Below are 24,858 nucleotides of genomic sequence, written 5' to 3'. Positions count from 1 at the left end.
TGTCAATGACATAAAATCTACATGTATTCACAGGCTGGCGAACAATGGCTCAGATGACTCTAAGTTATCTGTATTCGCAATCTCGCAAACGAAGTTGCAGGAATTTTCAAATACCCAGAAACAATTCACGTTGTCTCAACCTTGATATCCAACGTTATCTTAATGTTGGCCGAACGTTGGCGCCAAACGTTGGCTGAACGTTGCATTAACGTCGGACATTAGGTTATATGAACATTGAGTTGAACGTTGTATGAACGTTGTATTAACGTCGCGCTGTAACGTTAATCCTAACGTTGATACCACGTTCCTACGATTTCACAAAAAAACGTTTACCCAACATTAATAAATAACGTTATCCAAACGTTCGACGAACGCTAATACAACGTTCATACAACGTGATTGTGCTAGCTGGGATATGGGATTATAGCAAAACTATATGGAATTTGTTGAATGTGCTTTCCGCCGTTTTTTATTTTATTTACATGAACATTGTGTTGCGTTTATTCTCGTTCACGTTTACATGCAAATATTTATGGGCGACTGCATATTTGAATGTTGCTGTATAGCCTTTCATAGAGTAATGAATAAAGACTCTGTGCAAATTGAAATCGTTTAAAACGTGGTTTGATACATAAAACGATCGTGTCTTATCTCGAGGAAGTCCCAAATAAACCGCTCCAAATCAATAATTTGCATAACAGTTTGCACCTCCGAGAAAGCAATTGCCTATAAAAGCGCACAAAAAACATAAAATTCCTAGCTGCGTGACATAGTCACTACGGATCTTAGTTATTACTAACGTCATTAATTTTCACAAAATAGCACCATATATGTTATCAAATTGTCTGCATGGTTTCCTATGCTGAAATTTTGCTAAAATCTTTTGTTTACCTAAAGCCTGAAAAAATATATAAAAAATGCCAAAATGTTTTATTGAGTGAAGGCAACATCTTCGCATTTTTTTAAAGATTGTGTCCATAGTCCGTAGTCCGTAATCCGTAATCCGTAGTCCGTAATCCGTAGTCCGTAATCCGTAATCCGTAATCCGTAGTCCGTAGTCCGTAGTCCGTAATCCGTAGTCCGTAATCCGTAGTCCGTAATCCGTAGTCCGTAGTCCGTAATCCGTAGTCCGTAATCCGTAGTCCCTAATCCGTAGTCCGTAATCCGTAGTCCGTAATCCGTAGTCCGTAATCCGTAGTCCGTAATCCGTAGTCCGTAATCCGTAGTCCGTAATCCGTAGTCCGTAATCCGTAGTCCGTAATCCGTAGTCCGTAGTCCGCTACCCGCGTTTTCTACCATGCCGATATATTATTTTTCGGCTGTAAGTTTGTTTATGAATTGAAGTCTGGTTTTTCGATATATTAATATAATTATTTAAGATTTCAAAAGAACCACCAAAGAACGTTTAAACCTGGACAAGAGGTAAAAGAGCCAGCGCTGAAAATATAAATGAATAAATGCATGCACTGTCGTTGTTTGTGTATGAGGCGACAGAATAGATATGTCTGACTCTGTCTTGCATATATTATATCGTCGGAAAATTTGTATACATCATATATTATTTATATATTTATAAATACACAGTATATGAGTGTATCAGTAATTCTTTTTCCCCAGTCAATTTGCCTGGCATTGAAAATAGTATAAATTATGAGAATCCTAAGCCTCAATAGTTGATAGAAATTCTCAATGTAGATAGGTATGCACTATCTGCGATCGTATAAATATATTGCGGTAGAGACTTGGCGACTTCTGAAACATTTCCATCGAAAGCATTTCGGTTATTTGAAGAATTTGATCTCCTATACAGTAATACAGCTTGAAGATAAAAAATAACGAGAACGCTACTACGCTCAGCTTTCATATTTATATTTGCCACGTAAAGTATAGGTAGAACGGCTAAAACAGGCTTCCCAAGCAGTAAATTTTTAACGCTATCTCTTGCTCGTGTTTGATAATCAGTTCGCGTTTCGACTTTAGAGAATTATTTAGTTTTATAAGAGCAGAGCGAACGCAATCGTCAATAAATTCCGCCAAGACCAGATGCCGAACGTTACAAATTTAGAATAATGTTATGTACTCTTGCATGAGAGTCGATCATCAATTCCCGTCCGTCAATGCACAGAGTTTCTAAAATACATAGCGAAACACGAAGTTAGGGATCGCCTGCCATGCGGGCTACCTTGGTGATAACACCAAGCCTGTTGCCAGACTCTTTACCTCTGGTAATCACTGTGTCACGGACATGAAAATTAGAGCCTCTCTCCCATTTCCGGTAATAACGATAGCCGTAAACGACAAGAAATGCGACTAATCCACAGTCTTGGCACTTTGCATCCCTCTGGCATAAATGAAAGACTCCCTTTCATTTTAGTTACTTCACCCAGAGTAATATGACTACCATTTCTTTGTTTACATCAAAGCTGGTTGTAATATGTTTTCGTTGCTGATCAGGCTTCCCTCGTTGCGGGCTATTCTTAAGGTAATGTTACACGGAACAATTTTCAACATCATCTCGCAACGCAATAATGTTGCGAGAAAAATTGACGCGTGTAACATGGTGCTTGTGGACAATTTTCAACAGCAAAATTGTTGCGGAACAATGTTGAAAGTTTATGAGCGGACGTCAAATCCATGCAACATTGTTGCTCGGAATTTTGTTTAATTTACCCAGAGACCTTTGTTTGAGCTTTGAAAGTGGCGGGAAATATAAACAAAATGGCGGAAAGCGAAGAGAGTCAAGATACAACAAATATTTGCGATCATGTTTCACCTCAGAAATCTGCTGCTGGCGGGCTTTTCGATAGTGATAAATTACGTTTAATAATGTTTTTTAATAATAATCCCACATTATGGGATAACAAGCCTGGGAAAGATGGGAAAAAAGAAAAAGAGGAAGCTACAACTCGTTTAGTTGAAACATTTGAGTACAAGTATACAGCGACCGAACTATTCGCAATGTGGAAGAGCCTGAGATCGTCATTTTTAAGGCAACAATGTTGCATGAAAATTTTTCTCGTTTGACATGTGCTAATTTCTTCGCAACATTATTGCGTTGCGAGATGATGTTGAAAATTGTTCCGTGTAACATTACCTTTAGACCCACAATCAGCCGTTTCTTTCGCAATGTTATGTATTCCAATTTGTTTTGATTTTTTATTTTCTATTGGCCCAATTTTATCACGTGTTTTTGCCCCCATACAAAACATGTATTCTCCCCTATTTATTTTCATACTAACTTTCCTGACGAAGGCTCTCAGGTCGAAACGTCGACGTGTTAATTTTGTCTTTTTTAGACAGTTGTTATACCACATTTAATGCTAAGTTGTTTGCTAAGTTGTTTGAAGACGCTGCCATATTGCTCCCTCCCATATACATTTTTGAGCTTCTATACTTATTAAAGTACGATGTGCTATCTGAATGTCGAACAACATTTGGTGCACGCTTGTAAATTAATATGATATGAACTGTAGTGTTTATGTTCAGAAGCTTTATTTATTCAAAAGGCTACCACACGCGCCGGAGTAATCATCCTACCAGTAAACCTATAGGGACAAATTGGGGCGGCAGAAATATAGTTAAGCCATATAAAAGTAGTTCATGGAACTTTGACTTTGCAGAGATTTCTCCAGTTTTTACCCCATTTGTCAAACATCATAAATACGTAAGGACTCTAGAAGGAATTGTTTAAATTTATTAGTACATTGTAAGAACTTACCCTTTTATAACTTCAGATTTTGACAAATATTCTTTCTATCAACACACGCCAGCACAAAATGAGCAATTGTCTCGATCAGGCCTGACTATATATAGCTTACATTTGTGCATGACGCAATTTCCTGTCTTGACCTTTATCTATTCAGTATATTTCCAGGTATTGTTTTCACTCTCTTCCTTCAGTTGCTAGGAATTTTTCTGAATAATATATATTCGTTGTGGTATTTTAACACAAATAGCTATAATTCGTTTTAACAACAAATACATTAAGAGTTATAAACAGAATTTGAGCTGGAGCATAATTTCGCTATTTTAATTATTTTGAAACAACCATTTGATTTTGCGATAAAAAATTTTATCGACTGTCGGCTCCAGCTTTAAACCCGGTTCAGTTGTAAATGCAGTTATATATATTTCACAATAATATTTCGAATTTCCAAACTTGTAGCTATTTATGTTCGTGCTGTCAGACTCGTAATCTCTGAAACATGATTATCAATTATCCATACAACTTTAGTTTATTTTCTATATAAGATCAATACGTTGTCTCACTTTCAAAGTTCCAGTAGGGAACAATGTATAGTTGAAACAAACCTTCGAACAGGCTATGCTGTCAGCTGATTTCCCTACGGTGGTCGCTAGATGTTATATGAATGAATATTTATGCAGACAATAGCTATATAGACACATCACCATACGAGAGCAACTCGCTTGCTAGATCAAATTCATGCATAATTATTTTATCAGAACTTCAAACAATTTATCAAAGACCTTTATTAAAAATGTTATCATATGAACAATCAGTTGAATTCAGGAATTAACATGCAATTACAATTGGAATACATTTTTGAGCTTCTATACTTTTTAAAATACGATGTGCTGTCTGAATGTCGAACAACATTTCGGTTCGCCACGATTCTAAAATAAAATGATATGAACTAGCTTTATATATTGAAAAGACTAGCACACGTGGAGTTAACGCCAGAACAGGCGTTTTAAATTATCAACCCGTGGTCTATTACCAAGGCAAAAATTTAGCATCACGATTCACGAAAGATTATACAATTACGTTTCTGCAAATTTTCATGTTTTAGTAGATTCAAGATAAACGCGATAAATCTGTCCCACGCATGCATGCCACTTGACGCTATTACACATGGCAAATTATAAAACCGAGCAACCCGAAGTTTTAATGAAAGCAGATCTAAACTTAAGCTTCAACCTCATTCCATGCATTCCAGTAAATCTATAAGGATTTCATAACAGGGGCAAATTGGGGCGGCAGAAGTAATAGTTAAGCCATGTAAAAATAGTTCATGAAACTTTGACCGGCTTTGCAGAGATTTCTCCAGTTTTTACCTCAAACATTTTAAATACGTAACGATTCTAGAAGGAATTGTTTAAATTTATTTGTACAATGTAAAACTTTTCCCTTTATAACTTCACATTTTGACTAATATGCTTTCTATCAATACACGCCAGTACAATATGAGGAACTTTCTCGATCAAGGCTCACTATATAATATCTAGCTTACATGCACTTGTGCATGACGCATTTCTGTCGTCACCCGGAACTCTATCGACTCAGTATACAGTATTTCAAGGTTTGTTTTCACTCACTTGCTTCAGTTGCCTTCTTAAACAGAAATTTTCCTGAATATTATACAGTATATTCGTTGTGGTATTTTAACACAAATAGCTAATTCCTTTTAACAACAAATACATCAAGAGTACAAATACCGAACTCAGCTTGAGCATAACTTCGCTATTTTAATAATTTAGAAACAACCATTTGATTATGCTATAAAAAAATTTATTGACCATAGGTTCCAGGTTTAAACCCGGTTATGTGTTCAGTTGTAACTGCATTTATATATTTCCCTAAAGCAGATATTTTGAATTTCCAAACTTGTAGCTATTTATGTTCGTGCTGTTAGACTCGTAAACACGGAAACATGATTATCAATTATCCATACAACTGTAGTTTATTTTCTATATAAGATCAATACGTTGTTTTACTGTCAAAGTTCCAGTAGCGAACAATGTATAGCTGACAACCTTCCAAGATGCATTGCTGTCAGCTGATTTCTCTATGTTGTCGCCAGATATTATCACAATCTATGCAGACAATGGCTATAGATTGCTAGGTCAGATTCATGCATACTTATCTTATCAGAACTTCAAACAATTTATGAAAAAATGTCTATAACTGATCGTTTCAGAGACAGTTTCTCATGATGTAATCTCATGGTTGCTTATACTGTGGATGGTGAGACCTCACATTCAGGTTAACAAGTCAAACAATGTTGCTCTTCTTAACTGTCTCTTAACTGTCTCTTAACCGTTAGAGACATGTGTTTGATAACTGATGTAGAAATGAAGTGGTCAACACTGCATGTAGTCGCCAGAGGGAGCCGACTTCTGCAATAAATAGAATGAATCTCCTGATGAAAGCCTTTATTCCACATTTGATGCGAAATTATTTGAAGACGCTGCCAAGATGCTTCCCGCATCTTTAATTGGAACCCATCACCAATAGAATGACAAGTATTCATTGAATTTTTAGATAAACGTTTTATCCATTATTTATCGGTTTATCAATCAAAATTACGTAATTTGGACAATTTAGTTGTCGGTGATGGAATTACGTTAATCTATAATTACTACGTTCGCCACCCACGTTACCCAATTTTCCCTTGCATTTAGTGATGAAATGATGAATTACATCAATGAATACGCTATGTTCGAAGTTTATTTTAACGTTCAGAATGTTTGAGTGGCCAGCCTAGCGATTTAGTCCGCTATTCGCTGATATTATTAAGGTGTTTTTCGACTGAATCAACTTCAGCAAAAACAATAAATTTCCTAATAAAAGATATAATGACTTAAAATTGCGCAGCGGGACTAATTCCGTAAATTGTCAGACTGTCTCCGCCACCTCTAATCGCAATTGACAAATGAGTAATGCAGGAAATTTTACGATAATATTCCACGCATGCGATTATGAGCTATATATAGCCTGATATGAATAATATCGAGCTGAAGAGGAAGATGAATTTGAATCACCTTGATTTACAATTGAATTGCAAATTGAAGAATTGCAATTGCTTTGAAGGCCCAACTAACTTAGCACGCTGTTTAGAAATAACATTAAACAAAGGGCTAAAATATATACTTACTATATCGAGCAAGGACTCGACTCATGATTCGACTTAGAAGTCAATGAATCGATCGAGTATCGACAAGTTCTTTCAGGTGTTATTTTAACACCAAAAACAGTGTTAAAATAATCGAGGTTACAAATAAACACCATTTCAGGAGTTAAATTCTAATCCCCATTTGAAATAAAAATGCACACTTTGATGAAATAGACACATTGTGTCATTTATTTACATGCTTATGTACTTGTCTATAATTTACATGCGAATATCAATATGTGTGTCTGACAATGATCATGCAATGTAGGTAGTCTATTATATTGTATAATTATGAATAGTTAAAAGAGTTTATTATTGTGATTTTATTATCCATGCATGGTATGATATTATATCCTAGGTAGGCAACTTTAATCACAATATCGAGATGTACACATGAAAACAATCCGAAAATACGCCAGTTAATACCTAAAACTAATCTAAAATAACAAGTGAAATGAAATCTGAAATATTTTTACTATATACTGCCTATGTTTTAACTTTGAAAACAAGTTATAGAAGCGAGAAAAATGTGAATATGTTTTTTGATATTTTACTCATTTTTTGGATTGGCCGTTGCTGGATCCGCGCTGTAGACGTTTGAGAACGTTTGAAAAATGACGAATTTGTAACCTAATGCATTGGCTGTTTTTTGTTCTCGCTGTTCTGACAGCCAATGAAGATACGAATTCGGTAAAACATGGACTGGACTGGATTAGTAAAAGGAGGACTGGACTCATTAGTAAAAGGTGGACTGGACTCGTTAGTAAAAGGTGGACTGGACTCGTTAGTAAAAGGTGGACTACACTCGTTATATAGTAAAAGGTGGGTTAGACTCATTAGAAAAGGTGGACTGGACTCGTTAGTAAAAGGTGGACTACACTCGTTATATAGTAAAAGGTGGGTTAGACTCGTTAGTAAAAGGTGGACTGGACTCGTTAGTAAAAGGTGGACTGCACTCGTTATATAGTAAAAGGTGGGTTAGACTCATTAGAAAAGGTGGACTGGACTCGTTAGTAAAAGGTGGACTACACTCGTTATATAGTAAAAGGTGGGTTAGACTCATTAGAAAAGGTGGACTGTACTCGTTAGTAAAAGGTGGACTACACTCGTTATATAGTAAAAGGTGGGTTGGACTCGTTAGTAAAAGGTGGACTACACTCGTTATATAGTAAAAGGTGGGTTGGACTCGTTAGAAAAGGTGGACTGGACTCGTTAGTAAAAGGTGGACTACACTCGTTATATAGTAAAAGGTGGGTTAGACTCATTAGAAAAGGTGGACTGGACTCGTTAGTAAAAGGTGGACTACACTCGTTATATAGTGAAAGGTGGGTTGGACTCGTTAGAAAAGGTGGACTGGACTCGTTAGTAAAAGGTGGACTTTACCGGAAGCACGGAAACACCGTTCCGGAAATGAATACGCAAACCATATTCAGGGGAGAGGTTAACACTAAAGAGTATCAAAACACTATTTATATACGCATTCAATATTTTATGATTTTGTACCATTTTACACAAAACAAAGACTTTATTTTGGTTATTTTGCCGTCAATCCATATAATGATTATTCTTAACTTAGCGGTAAGCAACTCTTCTAAGGCCCTGTTCATATGACCCCGCTTACCGGGACGTCTCGCTTACCTATGATCTCGTCGTGTGTTACTTTTACTAGTAAAACTTACAACGCGTTCATATGGGAAAACGAATTGTCCCGCTAGCCGGGATCTCGCCTTTGAGAGGCGAGATCATAGGTAGACGGGATAAATCGATTCCCATATGAACGCGCTATCCCGCTTGGCGGGATGAAATCTAAACACTATAAATACTCGATTTAACGCTAATTTGCACGATTTTTAGCAAATTTTACGTTTGGGTTAGTACAAATTATCAAAAATATTGCTTAACTAATGTCCTACGATGCAAAACAATCATTAAAGGCAAAAAAAATCGCGTTAGCGATCGTTTTATTCTGTATCGATGAAAATTATTTCCACAAAGTTACCATGGAAACGAAGAATTTTTATCTCGGCAAGCGGGATGAAAACACCATATGAACACATGGAACTTTTCATCTCGCTAGGTGAGACATCTCAGTAAGCGGGATCATATGAACAGGGCCTAACATCAATTTATATCGAAAGTCCCCAGTAGAGAGTTTTGATATAAATTGATGTTAGAAGAGTTGCTTACCGTTAAGTTAAGAACATTCATTATATGGATATTTAGACCGTTAGCAAAATTGTATCCTCTGGAGATCAAGGCTAGCAGCACTAAGGTTGAAAACGTAATAGTCCATCCGATTCCCGTGCGTGAACAGAGACTCAAAAGAAAGGAGAGGGTGAATTAAGAAGACGTGTTATCAATCAAATTAAAGATGACTTATTGGATACTGAAAAATAATTATATTGTAATAGGAATAAAACTGCATTTTACAATGGCGACATATAGTTTGCATGACCTGCATGGCCTTGGGCTATATTATTGTGGAACTATGTTAACCACAATTTTCATAGTCCATTATTCACGACGAAGCTCAGCACAAAATAATTATATAAATCGGATATAAGCTAGATCAGCATCTCTCGGTCAAACGGGTTTTGGCACCGACTGACCTAGTCCCATAAAGGGGTTTTTGAACCGACTTTAGGGCTAATTCACCAAGAGATTGGGGGGAGTGCCGCACCCCATGAAGCGCGCCCCTGACTCAATAATCCTTAAAACAACTGAGACGAGCGGATAACAAACGAGATTTTTCCCCGTTGAAAGTCACAAATATGGCAAACATATTATTATGTGTATGAAACACCGCAGCTGTCATGTGCATTTAATTTGGCCATTGTCAATTATTAAGGCCCGTTTCAGACGTTGAACTTTTTATGAGCCGAATCGAATGCAAATATTTAATGAAAGACTGGCTCATTAACGCTAGGTTCGGCTTATGAAAAGTTCGACGTCTGAAAGACGTCTTATAAGGTATAAAACAACGATATTGCTCAAAAATGTCCTAAAATTGAAAGTAAGCTATATACACTTATATATACTAGCTTTTTCTCGTTCAGGTCACGTGTTATATCACAGTTAATAGAACATACATGGTTTGGAGACTAAAAAGTACAATGCAATTCATTAACTATGTTATTGTCCACGTTTATGAAAAATGGTTCCTTTCTCGTCACGTTTCTATTGTATTTTAGCCAAACGTACCCATGGCATTCGTCTAGCAAAGCTCCTAACCTTGACTTAAAAAATATGTTAATTATAAGATTGCTATTGGTTTATCTGCATGTTTAGAATACAATAGACGCGTAGTTGTATGTGATGAATTTGGCGACGGTCAAAAATTAACGTAACAACCTCTTGTGTAAACAATTATAATTCCGCTTTCATTTTTTTATTATGTATTTCTTTGCGATTGACAAAATTATAGGTACTATTTTACCGTCTTTTGAATATTTAAGGCAAAACGGGCGCTCTGTCCCGTTTCCATGTCTTAGGTTTTGTAGGTTGTCGATAGTGTTTAAGAAAAAGGTCATAACAAATTAATTTAAGTAATCATTGCAGCGACAAAAAGCGCGTACATGTTGTGTAATTAAATAGCTGTTTACACAGAAGCTCGATGTATTTGACGTTTCCGTACATGGAGTTGACTCATTGGAGCATACAGCAGACGAAACACTTTAGCTCATTAACATAAGGTTCGATCGGCACATAAAAAGTTCGAAGTCTGAAACAGCTCAATGTACAATATTCCGGGAAAAAATCCATTATTGAAAGAAAACTATATACAGTATTAGCTTTTTGCTTTTAGGTGACGTGTTTTATGCATGGTTGTAAGCCACGAATTTGCCGACGGTTAAAGATTAATGACCTCTTGTGTAAACAATTCTAATTCTATTTTCCATTTTTTACATGCATGTGTTTCTTCGCGATGGACAAAATTATAGGTTATAATATTACAGTCTTTTAAATACTAAAGACAAAACGGAAGCTGTGTCATTTTCCTTGTCTTAACTTTGTGTCTTTATCGGTTTCAAATCGCTTTGAGAAATAGATCGTAGCAAATGAACTCCACTTATCCCAGTGACAAAAAGCACCTGCTATGCAATTAAAGCACTGTTATAAATGCCTGTTGCAATTGACTGCCGTACAGTTGACTCATTTGAGCCAGGCGGATCACGTCGCATTTATATTTTCCCTGCAAAATGTTAATTTTAATCGTATCGTGTGCGGTAAATTTCACAACGGTCAATTCACAACCAGCGAAAGATGAAAAACCATGTACATTGAGAAATTTCAAGAGGATTAACTCTTAATTTTAGGCTAATTAACCACTACCCGAATGAGCAACTCTCGCCCCAAATGGGTTTTGGGACCGACTGAACTAGTTCATAGAGAGTTTTTCGAACCGACTTTAAGACTAATTTATTAAAGAGCTTGCGGGGGGGGGGGTTGCCAAACCCCTTAAACCGCGCACTCCCCTGTCTCAATAATCCTTAGAACAAATCAAACGAACGGCGAACGAACGAGATTTTTCAACTAACGAAAAAGCGTTAACTTATGTTTTCCCGTTTAAAGTCACCAATATAGCAAACATATTATTATGTGTTTGAAACACCGCATATAACTTGGCCATTTTCAATTATTACCTTATTAAGGCCCGTTTCAAACGTTTTTATGTGCCGAATGGAATGCAAATATTTAATGAAAGACTTTAGCTCATTAACATTAGCTTCGGCACATGAAATGTTCGACGTTTGAAAACGTCTTATAATGTATAAAACTACGATATTGCACGTATTGCTAAAAAATATCCAGTAATAATTGCAGCGATAAAAGCAAATGCATGCATGTTGTGTAATTGAATGGCTGTATAAAATCATATAGATGCTCGGTGTATTTGACGTTTGCCGCTTACATTGAGTTGACTCATTGGAGCATACAGTAGACGAAACACTTTAGCTCGTTAACATAAGGTTCGATCGGCACATAAAAAGTTCGACGATTATTGAAAGAAAACTATATACAGTATTAGCTTTTCGACTTCTAGGTCACGTCTTATATGCATAGTGTATGCCACGAATTTGCCGACGGTCAAAAATTAACGACCTCTTGTGTAAACAATTCTAATTCGATTTTCGATTTTTATCATGCGTTTCTTCCCGGCGGACAAAATTATAGGTTATAATATTACAGTCTTTTAAATACTCAAGACAAAATAAAAGCTGTGTCATTTTTCTTGTCTTAACTTTGTCGGTTTCAGATCGCGTTTGAGAAAAAGTTCATAGCCGGCAAATAAACTCCAGTTATTGCAGTTACAAAAAGCACCTGCTATGTAATTAAAGCACTGTTATATAAATGCCTGGTGCAATTGACTGCCGTACAGTTGACTCATTTGAGCCAGGCGGATCACGTCGCATTTATATTTTTCCTGCAAAATGTTAATTTTATTCGTATCGTGTGCGGTAATTTTGACAACGGTTAGTTCACAACACGCGATAGATGAAAAACCATGTACATTGAGAAATTTCAAGAGGATCAGTGAAGGTAGGCTCTTTAACATTCTTCGTTCGTTTTTTCTAAGTTGATTCGCGACTCGCGACCTTTTCAGTGGAATATTAAATTTTAGACTACACATCTTCCCTAATCAAGCTTCTTCCTCGTAAAGGTGGTCCTAAATACATCCAGGCTTTAATTGATGGATATTTTTATAATTATTGATAAATTTAAATACAGAGTTGCATCCACATCGAGAAAATATCTGGGGTATCTTATGCTCTCTGAGTCACTTTTGTAGTGTTTGTATTTGAAATAAAATATAGTATTATAAGACATATATTATCACGAAGCGTGATGATTTTAGTGCGGGTACGAATATCGACCCAGCGAGTGGAAAAAGCTTACATACATACAATGGCGAAAAACTCAATCCTTCGTAAACGTAATTTTAGCCGCACTTATTTCTAGGGAGAGGTCTATTACGGCATAAATTGTTCGAATCTGAATGCTCGTGTTTTGATGGCAAGGTCCTTTTGTTTACATTCACGTACATAGATTATGCTGAGAATTCGGGCTCTGGGCTCACGACACGCCACCTCGGCTATAATGCGGAGCAAGAAAATTTTTGAAATTGAATTGCTCTAGCTCCTCGAAAATGAGCACTTGAGGGTCTTATCATCTGAACTGTTTTCTTGAAAATTTTAATTACAGCGGATATATGCGTTACTACCAACCATATGCAATTGAGGTTATAGTATATTAATTGATTTTAGCAACAATTTTCATAGTGCATTATTCAAGACTAAACAAAATAATACTGAATATAAATCGCATTAACCGGATGAGCACCTCTCGTCCCATATGGGTTTTGGGACCGATTGAACTAGCCCATAGAGAGTTTTTCGAACCAATTTAAGACTAATTTATTAAAGAGCTTGGGGGGGGGTGCCACACCCCTAAAGCACGCACTCCCCTGTCTCAATAATCCTTAGAACAAATCAAACGAACGGCAAACGAACGAGATTTTTCAACTAACGAAATAGCGTTAACTTATGTCTCCCGTTCAAAGTTACAAATATAGCAAACATATTATTATGTGTATGAAACACCGCAGCTGTCATATGCATTTAATTTGGTCATTGTCAATTATTACCTTATTACGGCCCGTTTCAGACGTTGAAATTTTTATGAGCCGAATCGAATGTAAACATTTAATGAAATACTTTAGCTCATTAACATTAGCTTCGGCACATGAAAATTTCGACCGCTGAAAGACGTCTTATCATATATAAAACTACGATATTGCACGTGTTGCTAAAAAATATCCTAAAATTGAAAGTAAACAATATACACAATTAGGTTTTTTTCTACTTCAGGTTATATACGCGTTATATATGCATGGTTGCATGTACGCGATGAATTTGCCGACAGCCAAAAATTAACATAGCAACCTCTTGTGTAAACACTAATAATTCTGTTTTCCATTTTTAATGTTTTTTATCATGCATTTCTTGGCGATTGACAAAATAATAGGTTAATACTTTACAGTCTTTATACATATTCAACACAACCTTTTATCCTTGTCCTTGTTTTAGGTTTGTAGGTTGCAGATTGCGCTTAAGAAAAATATCATCACAAATTAACTAATTTAACTTCAGTAATGATTGCAACGATGAAAGCAAATGCATGCATGTTGTGTAATTGAATGACTGTATAAAATCATAAAGATGCTTGGTGTATTTGACGTTTGCCGTACATAGAGTGTGATTCATTGGAGCATACAGCAGACGAAGCACTTTAGCTCATTAACATAAGGTTCGATCGGCGCATAAAAGTTCGACGTTTGAAACAGCTCAATGTACAATATTCCGGAAACAAATTCCATTATTGAAAGAAAACTATATATACGTGTTATATTTCGTGTAAACTATATATACGTGTTATATATACGTGTTCACGTGTTATATGCATGGTTGTATGCTATATATGAATTTGCCGACGGTCAAAAATTAACGACCTCTTGTGTAAACAATTCTAATTTTATTTTTCATTTTTTATCAGGAGTTTCTTCGCGATGGACAAAATTATCCGTTGTAATATTATACAGTCTTTTAAATACTCAAGACAAAATGGAAGCTGTGTCATTTTCCTTGTCTTAACTTTGTCGGTTTCAGATCGCGTTTAAGAAAAAGATCATAGCCGGCAAATAAACTCCAGTTATTGCAGTGACAAAAAGCACCTGCTATGCAATTAGAGGCTGTTTTCCACTTACGCGTTTTTCATACGCACGTACACGCACGTTAAAGTCTAAATCCTTATACATGTTACCTTTGAAAAAACTAAGTGAATAGATCGAAGTAACTTAGTTTTCTGCATATTTTAGTATGCATTAGTTGACCTAGATGTTAAATAATAAAAATTTGAAAGCATTTAAAATTTTCCGTACGTGTACGTGCGTATAAAAAACGCGTAAGTGGAAAGTAACCTTAAAGCACTGTTATAGATGCCTGGTGCAATTGACTGCCCTACAATTGACTGCCCTAAAGTTGACTCATTTGAGCCAGGCGGATCCCGTTGCGTTTATATTTTTCCTGACAAAATGTTAATTTTAATCGTATACTACGTACCAACCATGCATGCATATTATTTTAAATGAAAACACTGTCTAAAGGTCGCATGTCCACGTGCGCCGTACGTGATTAAAATTGTTATTTCCCATGAAATAACGCGGAATATTATATCTCAACTGTAAATCATCCAATCAGAAAGCTCGATTTGTACCACGTGATCAGTAAATTAATCATGGAGTTCCATCGAATTTTTTCACATTATGCTATAAAAGTCGAATACCCCGCTGCAGTGGGGTATTCGACTTCGAATACCCCGCTGCAGCGGGGTATTCGAGTTTGCGTGTACCACGCGTGGATGCCTCGCACACGACTCGAGGTTGTCAACAATTTCAAAATGGAGGCAAAAGAAGCCATTTCACCCACACGTTGTTTCGATATAATATATAATTTATAGACCTTCCGCTCGGGGAATTCGACGAAATATTACCCCCTCGGGAAGATATATCCCTCGGGCGAAGCCCTCGGGATATATCTTCCCTTGGGGGTAATATTTCGTCGAATTCCCCGAGCGGAAGGTCTATAAATGATAAATATCTCAACATCAGAATCGGGCGGGCAACATGAAAATTTCGTCACTCGCACGCGTGATTCGCTCTCCACCAATAAAACGCTATGAATACCAAATTTTGGCAACTGGTATAATTTATAATAAGAGTAACTTTAATGATTTATATGTTTTCTTGCAGGAAACCAAGCACTGCGTCCATCCGATCTTATCTCAAATCATACCATCCATCTTTTGGGAGAGTGCCACATTCACTGTATTAGTCAAGACAATTGCTATGGTTACAACTACAGAGTGAGACCAAGCAACCTTTATACAGCAAACTGTCAGTTGAGCAATAGCACTGTAAAAATGAACAAAACAAAAATGAAGAATGGGCCATGGGTTTTTTACGAAGACGTTTTGGTAAGAACCGAATTACACAATTGCATCGTTTCATAGTACAAAATAAAGCACAAAGAGTCTCACTCATCCCGCACCCAAACTATAACTCATTTCACATTGCCCTGCAACAAAGGTTGAAGCAATATTTGATTTACTATGATCTTTTTCTTTCCGATATAGGTCACAGAAGGTAAAAAAAAATAAATATACGCATCATGGATTTGCTTTTGAAAGTAATCCTAGTTGTTAAATAGTCCCTTTTTGAGCTTTTTTCTTATTCATCGCTTATCTCATTGTTCATCAGATATGAGTTTTTTATATTTTTATGTAACTACATTCCAAGTAGATTTCCAAGCAAAAATTTCGTTTTTTGCCACTGAAAATATTTCTGTGCTACGGAATCATATTGGCAAAATGAACAATAGAAATAGCTACTGCTTCCAAAAAGTTTTAACACAGGTCTCAATACAAAGTAAAATCCTATGGCCCATTTTTTAAAAAATAAAATGCTTATCAATCAACATAAAGTTCAACGTTTGATTTCACCACCCTAAGACACTTTATGATCGGAGGTGATCGATTTTCATCGACATTAATTTTCTGTTACAAACAATACGAATAGGTGCATATAACAAATATTATTTCAGATGTTGATGAGTGTGCAAAAGGAACACACCAATGTAGTCAAAAAGCAAATTGCAGCAACACACCAGGTTCATATAACTGCCAGTGTCAAATTGGTTACGAAGAAAATGGAAAGAAATGCAATGGTAAAATTATTTTAAATTCTGCATTGCTGACACATCTCCACACGCGTTAAAATTGTCTAGGTTCCTATAAATTGTGATGGTTGTAGATATGACATATTTTACCCGAGGGGGAAGCTAAAAATATTTAACCAAGAAGGAGGTCGAAAACATTTTCTGACCCCTGTTTCGGGGTAGTTATATCCGGTTCAATTTTCCTGGACAAAATTGTCCGTAGTTGTTGACAGCACAAAACAGGCATCATGATAACTATGATATCATGTTGTTCTGAACCGTTGCAAGAGACCACTGTCAAGCCCTGTTGTAGTCATTGCATGGGCTGGGAATTGTGGTGCTGGGCTTCACAGCGCGCAAACAACATGATGATTTTCCCAAGGCTGCATATACTGACCACTCCCCTTCGCCGCGCGTATTCATATCGCCTCTAGTTTTTGCCGCCTCCGACAACTTATATAAGTCACACTGTTTTATTTCCTCTACGCATACCTAATTACCTTTGTCGGATTAACAAAATGCGCCCCCAACTATAATAAGCCTCCAGGGGTGGGCCGCCCCCTCCCTCTCCCTTGGTACGCCACTGTAAAGGATCAAAGCTATTGCTGATTAGCACGTTGTACTTTGGAGTGGCCGTTGTCCTTGTGTTTTAAAACCGATAATTTTTGCCAGGTCTGTTGATGCATCTCATTAAATTAGTTATAACTCCACTTTGATTTCCCCAAAAAAGAAGCCTGATATCGATATCAATGAACTTTGCAGACATCGATGAATGTGCAGATAGTCCATGTGGCCAAAATGCAAACTGTACAAACACGAATGGTTCATACATTTGTGAATGTCGAACTGGATATGAAGGAAATGGAACAAATTGCACAGGTATAAGATCAGGAGTTTATTGTTGACAGACTTTATAGCATTTTGCACCTAAATTACGTTTGGCGGATTAACAAAATGCGCCCCCAACTAATAATAGGATTATTCTCATGCAGGACTAATAATTCTCTTTCTACTTCTCTTTCTCCAAAAATGTCCAGTAATAATCAGAATATCTTTGCTTGAGATTTATCAAGAATAAAAATATATTTGTAAGGAATGTGTATTTTAGATATTGACGAATGTCAAAAAGGAACACACAAATGCAACCAAAGTGAAATTTGCTCAAACACACCAGGTTCATACAACTGTGAAAACAGAAACCTGAAGGACTCAGGTAAATAATTTTTTGTCATTAATTATAGTATTAGTATATATAGTATAATTACTAAGATAATTATTAAAAATTTACATTTATAATTACACTAAAACAGTTTTCAGCGATATTCACCTCACTTTCAGCGAATACTTTTGTTAAATAATAGTTTGACATGGCATTGCATGTCTAGTTCTAATCGCGTACCCTCCAAACACTAAAAGTCTAAAATGAATAAAATCAACTAAAAGTTAATGGATATCGATTCTCAGGAGTCAAATAAGAAATAGGATTTGTACATTGATATAAAATGCGATAGTAACGTTAGTAACAATACGCCATCATTATAGTGTATTGGATATGTGTTACATGTAACACGTTCCAGAGTAAAGTGTGATATTCTGTTTAGTGCATTTCTTAACAAAATGCCACATTAAAGCCAAATACAGCAAGAAAAAAAACATTTTGTTGTTGAATTTGGGCAGAACGTGTAAAATTTACAAAACAAGAATGTTTGCATTGCTAACTTGGGACGTTTTATCAATTTTTCTCTAAGTTCTAAATATTGAAGGTTTTGCTATTTTTTTTAATTTCCACAAAAAAATACAATGCTAGCTGTTAGTGGTCAATTTGATGTAAAATCACCCCAAATTGCATAAACTGTACCAATTGTCTATTGATAAATTATAAAAAATCTCATCATTTAGCAGGCCATATAATAATACATGATAAAAACAGTTAATGAAACACATTTTATTTAAATACGTGGCAGATACATTAATCATCTTGCTATTTTGAGGTATTTTGCTACTAAAATGAAGATTGATTCAGCACAGTGTGGTATTTCGCAAATTTGCCACAATTATAATGGAAAATTGATTTACAGCATGTCCAATATCACAAAGCAAACCTTTTCTGGTTTCGAGATCTCGAAAGCCTTGCCTGGTTTCGAGATCTCGAAGCCTTTGCCTGGTTTGAGATCTCGAAGCCTTGTCTGGTTTTGAGATCTCGAAGCCTTTGCCTGGTTTCGAGATCTCGAAGCCTTTTGGTTTCGAGATCTCGAAGCCTTTGCCTGGTTTCGAGATCTCGAAGCCTTGCCTGATTTAGAGAAAATATACAATATAATATAATAATACAATATAATAATTACAATATACAATATTAACTGTTAGGAAATTGTTCAATTAATCATATAATTAATTAATTAAATAAATTACATTAATAAAATACATTCTTGAGCTTAACATAGAAGCTGGTACAGCAATGAACAGCAACTCTACCATACACTTTCAAAAAACATATTAAGATCACTACTGTCAGGTACATACTGTATTTGCTAGGTTTACCTGATTTATTTAGCCCTCTGCTGGATTAATCTCACTTTAATAGCAGACCTGTCAAGAACTAGGCATTTTACACAAAGTTCTTGGCAAGCTAAGGCACATGATCCTGAACCTCCGCAGGCATCAACTACATATAGAGTTTTGTCCTGTACAAAAAGGTTTAGCAATTTTACATACAATTTAACTGGCTTTTGCCTTTGGTGGGTGATTCCAGTGTCTTACTCATCTGCAGACTGCGTGAATAGGTCATCTCCTTTGATTGGTTGACATGTTTTTGTCACAATGAGAGGGTGTGTTGACTTTGTCAAGGAACAGCTCTCTGCAAGAAACAACACAAATTATGAATGCTCACAGTATGAGGTTGTATGGCATTCAAGGTCTGATGGCATGGAGCACCTTACTGATATGCTAGCATTTTGGGTTATACTGGAGAAAGCATGTGATGCATAAAACTTCATAACTTTCTCTTTATACAACCATTCTTCTTTCTTTGTGATTTCATAAGTATGAAAATTAAAAAAATCACTGCACAAGGGAATGATGCACATATATAACAGTTTTAATATTACACATACCTTGTAGTACTACAGGATTGCAATGATAATACGCAATGTCCCATTCAATGCCCATGGACTCTAGGACTGTCACAAGAACTGACATGTTAGGAGTCTCTCCCGGGAAGATGACAAATCTTGTCTGTTCGACGTTATGCCTGAAGTTGATGGTTCTCATCATCCTTAGAAACTGCTCTAAATCTTTTGATGCCATGACTAGAATGTATAAAAATAAAATAAAAATACATGACTAAAATAACAACATGTATGGTCTGTTGGGGTAGAAGTTGAGGTCAGGCTGAGTGTACCACAGCAAACATCATGCAACAATATGAAATACTGTAACACTGACCATGTTTCCAGATTGTGTGCATGTTACATGTACATAACGGACCTTTACTGTACTATATTCAATCAGGCATGAACTCTCAAACTAAAAAGCACGCAAATACCAATATATCAAGTACAATCACGATTTCATTGGGAAGGCAATTTTCATATCCACAAAATGCTGTTCATCTTAAACAACAAACGATGTGGATGCCAAATATAGTGCAAAAATTTGGAGATTTCGTTGAGATTTCGAGCTATCCGGCTTGCTCGGTAAATACCCGTGACTCAGGTTCACAAACTCCACAGGTGCTTAGGCATATGGAAATTTTCGATTCCCGTGAAAATGCGGAATTATCTGGGAAAATATCGACGAGAAGCGACACTAAAGGTTGCAAGAAAAATATTACGTACCTCTTTCTCATTTTAGAAATCAAGGTTGAGCCAAGAGACTTTGGTCAAAATCACGCGCGCCAATGTTGTGTTCAAGCGGGTTCAAGTCATCGGGTCTTCTTCCCAAGACTTGAATGCACTTATCACTCCCCCATATTCAGTCCCAGCCAGTTGAAAATTCGTCTTGTAATACAACACGAATCCAATTTACATAATATGTAAATTTAGACGCTAAAGCAAGAGAGTTTCCATGCCATTCACAAATAAATACAGCAGTTGAAAAAATACAACCGCTCGTTGCTCGTTGGAGCCATGGAATCTTTCGCGGCACCATTTTAACAAAATCCACTGTTAAAAAGTCCATTTTTAACAGCAGAAGTAATGTTCGTGAGCTAATAAGGAGCTTTCCATACTTTAAACTTTTCGATCACTGCCGAAAGAAATTCAGATCTCAATAAAACTTTCGCTTTGTGAATTTCGTTAAAAATTCGAATTCGAACAAACATGCTGCTATGTGCCAGCGATTTTTTGCACAGCGACAGCAAATTTCCCAGCTGTTAGAAATAGCATGAAGCATCACAATAATATTGACCGCTGCTATAGATTTTTAACAAGACTGAGGACTCGTATTTACAAAAGTTGACAATATTTTGATCGGAAATATTGAATATAAATAAAAAGAAAATGTTCAAAATACATCCAAATAAGTCAACGAAAAAGGTGTCCTTGATATAAAAAGGTCCCTTTGAATCAACCTACAAGTTGCAGATGAAAATGGCGATGGCTAGTCTTTGCTAGGATCGCAATTCGGCATCGACATGTCTTCCGAAGCAAAAATATATTCTGTTGGAGCCCAAATGGCAAAATAAAAGCGTATTAACGGCTGAAAACCTTGGTATGTGTTGATTTTAATGTTTTGTTGCTCCTCCAAGTTTATGGGGCAATATTTAATTACGTTTTGAGAAGTTAACGATACTTTTGAGGATGATTAACTTTAACTACGTTTTAACTATGAATAACGCTAACCACGTTTTATACAACCGGCCTAACTACGTGATTAAAGTTAACGACATTTTAACGTGTTAACGACATTGGCCACATTTGGGTATCTTGGGCCCTTGGCCCTTGGATTATTTTATTATTGTATTAACAATTGTGAATAGTTTGTCAGATAAGGTTAAGCAAGTGAAAATATTGTTATTTTGACATCAACATCACGCAAGTGTATAACAAACAAACTCTAATTGAATTTTTAAATATATCATTTTATAGGATTTGGAGATCCCAGAAGGTGCCCCTGATCTTGTCCATCTTCACCAGATAATGTGGACTTAGACAGATTGAAGAAGGATATCCCGAAATTTCTAAACAACTCCAGAGTCATTTCTACTGAACAAAAGGAGTGGTGGGACACCTTCTTTGCAGATGCTTTGGAAACATACCAAGTCTCCCGGAGAAGCGTTCCTTGTGCTGCTAGACGAAGTAAAGATCTTAAAGGCTTGTTCTTCAAACACAATGGCAACACCACATGCTTTGTCATCCTTGACCGTGCTTGTAGCACCCATGTCAGATGCCACAGAAAAGGCAGCTGAGCTTGTCAATGCTCAGTTTAATGAGATTCCAGAGGTATAGTATTAAGGCTATGTACAGTTAAAACACACCAACCTCAGTGAGGGTAGCTGGCCAATGTGCATGCAATCAGAGTTGATGACAATGGAGAGTAGTGTCCAATACACTACAGCAGATCAACTAGGTACTGTAAAGTCTCATATTTACTAATTTCTCAAATTCTTTTTAAGGTTTACACTGGCCCTTATGTGAGACCAAAAACAGTCTCAGAAGTTGATAACCTGTGGCAGTTTGTGACAGTTGGGGTATTTGTGGCAGTAAACCTTGAAAATTATGAAAAGGTACCCGTCATTGGCAAAGTTGTTGAAAAAGATGAAGATAATGTCAAGGTGCACTACTGGAAAGGTTCTTGGAACAAGAAATGGACTCCTTGGTTGTACAATAATTTGCCTTGGATTGATGAGCTGCCAAAGGACTGTATATATTTAGCATCATTTGAACTTGATGAAAACGATAAACTGCAGAAGGATACTAAGCGAAGTATTAGAGAATTTTTCAACAAAGACAAAACTAATTAAAAATTTTAAAGTGATAATGCAAAGACTCAGGTGTGTATATTAAATGTATATATGTGAGTCACCAACCGGGCAAGCTGAAAAATTAGCTTGACCACGGTGGGAACGAACCCGCGACCTTGGTTTGCTAGTCCAATGCTCTTCCAACTGAGCTACAAGGTCAAGACGGTTCGAGTGGTTGATATTTCGGAACTATTGGTGACTCAGAGTAGCAACATCACATATATACATTTAAAAATTTTAAGCTGTAATTAATGGCTTGCAATATTTATATATACAAAATTAATTTAATCTTAACATACCAATGTTTTGGTAACTGTACCAGTAACCATAGTCATTCCTTAGAGCACTTGAAACCAGCCAATGCTTTAATATCTCAAGTCCTTGTCTGGTTTCGAGATCTCGAAGCCTTTGCCTGGTTTCGAGATCTCGAAGCCTTTGCCTGGTTTCGAGATCTCGAAGCCTTGCCTGATTTTGAGATCTTGACTTTTGCAAAATGATCAGTTTTTGGCTATTTATATTCTTCTTCTATATACATAGATAATAATTTTAATAAAAAAGATGAATATAGCAATAAACAATATTTTTGTTGCTAATATTTGAATATTTACTTGATATCAGCCAAACCTCTTTCTTTTCTTGCAGATTTTTTGCAAAAATGGCTTTTTTAGCATGTTAAATGCTGTTGCAAACCGTTTCTTGAGAAATACTCATTTATTTGGCAAAAAATGAGCCAATTTTAAGTAAACAGAATATCACACTTTACTCTAGAACGTGTTATGTGTATTACATGTGTATTACTGCGTAATTTCGCCGCGTTATGTAAATTTGAAGTCGTAGAATTCCAGAACATCGCGGAATGTGTGGATCTCACGCAGATCGTCGGACTTTGTCAAATCTTTACGAAAGTATGCATGCATGGCCTTCACACGGGATAATATCCAGCCAAGAAACGCAAACCCACGTAACGGAATTACGTCACAAGCATGCCTGCTTGTTTCGATGCTATATGTTTATTTTAGTTGCACCCAACTGGCGATTTCAATATACTGTCCATGGGCGGTGGTTGTACGAAGCCCGGATAGCGCTATATCCACCGGGGATAATGATTTTTCAAATAAATTATTGTAAAAAAGCAATAACACTACATATTTAACACCGCGGTAATTAATGAGGGGAATCCCTTTTTAAAAATAATTCAATCCAGTCTATTCCGAACAACGGAATGTTCCAGAACGATAGCGCTATTCAGCTTTCGTAGAACCGGGCTCAGGTCAGATATCTGAACCAGAATTTCACAGCAGTATGATAATTCATTGACATAAGGACCATGCAGCACGAGGGCTCGTATTTGTTTTAACTACCAGTTATGGCTGCTTTGAACGTTGAAAATACGTGCATGTATAGGCCTTGAATGTTTTGCACGCCGACGATCAACTTCAATATATTTCCCAACATTTTGTTTAATGCAAACAGGGAATGTTTCGATCATCAAAGTAATATGATGGCGTGATACGGTTAATAAAAGTTTTGCATACACTGAAGTGTACATTTTTGGTACCTGAAAAAGACAAACTTTATCGTTTATACCAGATATACGAGACCTTGTGATTATGCTTAGATTTCAGAAGACTGAACTTTAGTGAAAATTCTGGCAAAGCTGTGAAAATTCAGTCTTTGAGCAGGGTAGTCGCCATTTCTAGGGCCTTCGCTATATAGGAACTTTATTAGGGAAGGGGTGCATATTCATACAATCGTCTTATTCTCAACTGATTTATACTGTATATTATTATTTTTATTTATTTATTTATTTATTTTTACTGGTTAAACGAACATAATTATTAAAACTGGTGCTAAATTGTACTTTGCATTTAATACAGTAAGTTCATTTCGTTAGTGTTCGTCATCTAAATTCAATTTGAAGAAAGTGCAGTACTATACTTAAAATCCTTGCGTTAACATTTGCGTTTAAGAAATATTGAAAAATGAACCTGGTGACTTCGATCGAAAATTGCGTGAATGGTTGCCAACAAAAAAGGACTGGAATGTTTGTTGGCGTGCTTCGAGAGATGGATGGGCAGCGGGAACATTTCATTTTCGATGCGATGGAAAATCACCGACGTTGACGATTGTTAAAGTTGTCAAAGATAATAAGGCATTTATATTTGGTGGATATGCGACAGTTTCATGGGCTGGTCCCAGTAAGACCTTATGA

At 36.3% G+C, this 24,858-nt stretch overlaps 2 protein-coding genes across 3 annotated transcripts in view; one reads left to right on the top strand and one right to left on the bottom strand.

Moving 5' to 3' along the window:
- LOC114541752 overlaps positions 1-3,777 on the bottom strand; it is an 8,873-nt gene extending 5,096 nt beyond the window's left edge. Inside the window, exon 1 of one of the 2 annotated variants that reach the window (XM_028561560.1) lies at positions 3,719-3,777. The gene's annotated coding sequence lies outside the window, so the exon portion shown is untranslated. The remainder of the gene's footprint in view (positions 1-3,718) is intronic. The other variant, XM_028561565.1, reaches the window with a different exon arrangement.
- Positions 2,719-24,858, top strand: LOC114539088 (latent-transforming growth factor beta-binding protein 1-like). The gene is made up of 7 exons (XM_028559868.1): positions 2,719-2,933; positions 15,836-15,947; positions 16,107-16,116; positions 16,574-16,696; positions 17,450-17,566; positions 17,796-17,900; positions 24,617-24,858. The coding sequence occupies exons 1-7, from the start codon at positions 2,719-2,721 to the stop codon at positions 24,856-24,858; spliced, it is 924 nt and encodes a 307-aa protein (XP_028415669.1).

Source organism: Dendronephthya gigantea, unplaced genomic scaffold (assembly GCF_004324835.1).
Source record: "Dendronephthya gigantea isolate DGI-Jeju-01 unplaced genomic scaffold, DenGig_1.0 000003F, whole genome shotgun sequence".
NCBI classification, from domain to species: Eukaryota; Metazoa; Cnidaria; class Anthozoa; order Malacalcyonacea; family Nephtheidae; genus Dendronephthya; species Dendronephthya gigantea.
Note: the sequence above shows the minus strand (reverse complement) of the source record. Positions and strands in the feature narration are given on the sequence as shown.

Coding starts and splice junctions, on each gene's coding strand:
- LOC114539088 (XM_028559868.1), top strand. CDS start 2,719: ATGGCGGAAAGCGAAGAGAGTCAAGATACAACAAATATTTGCGATCAT. Junction 17,567..17,795: donor AAATGGAACAAATTGCACAG/GTATAAGATCAG, acceptor TGTGTATTTTAG/ATATTGACGAATGTCAAAAA. Junction 17,901..24,616: donor CAGAAACCTGAAGGACTCAG/GTAAATAATTTT, acceptor TTTGCGTTTAAG/AAATATTGAAAAATGAACCT.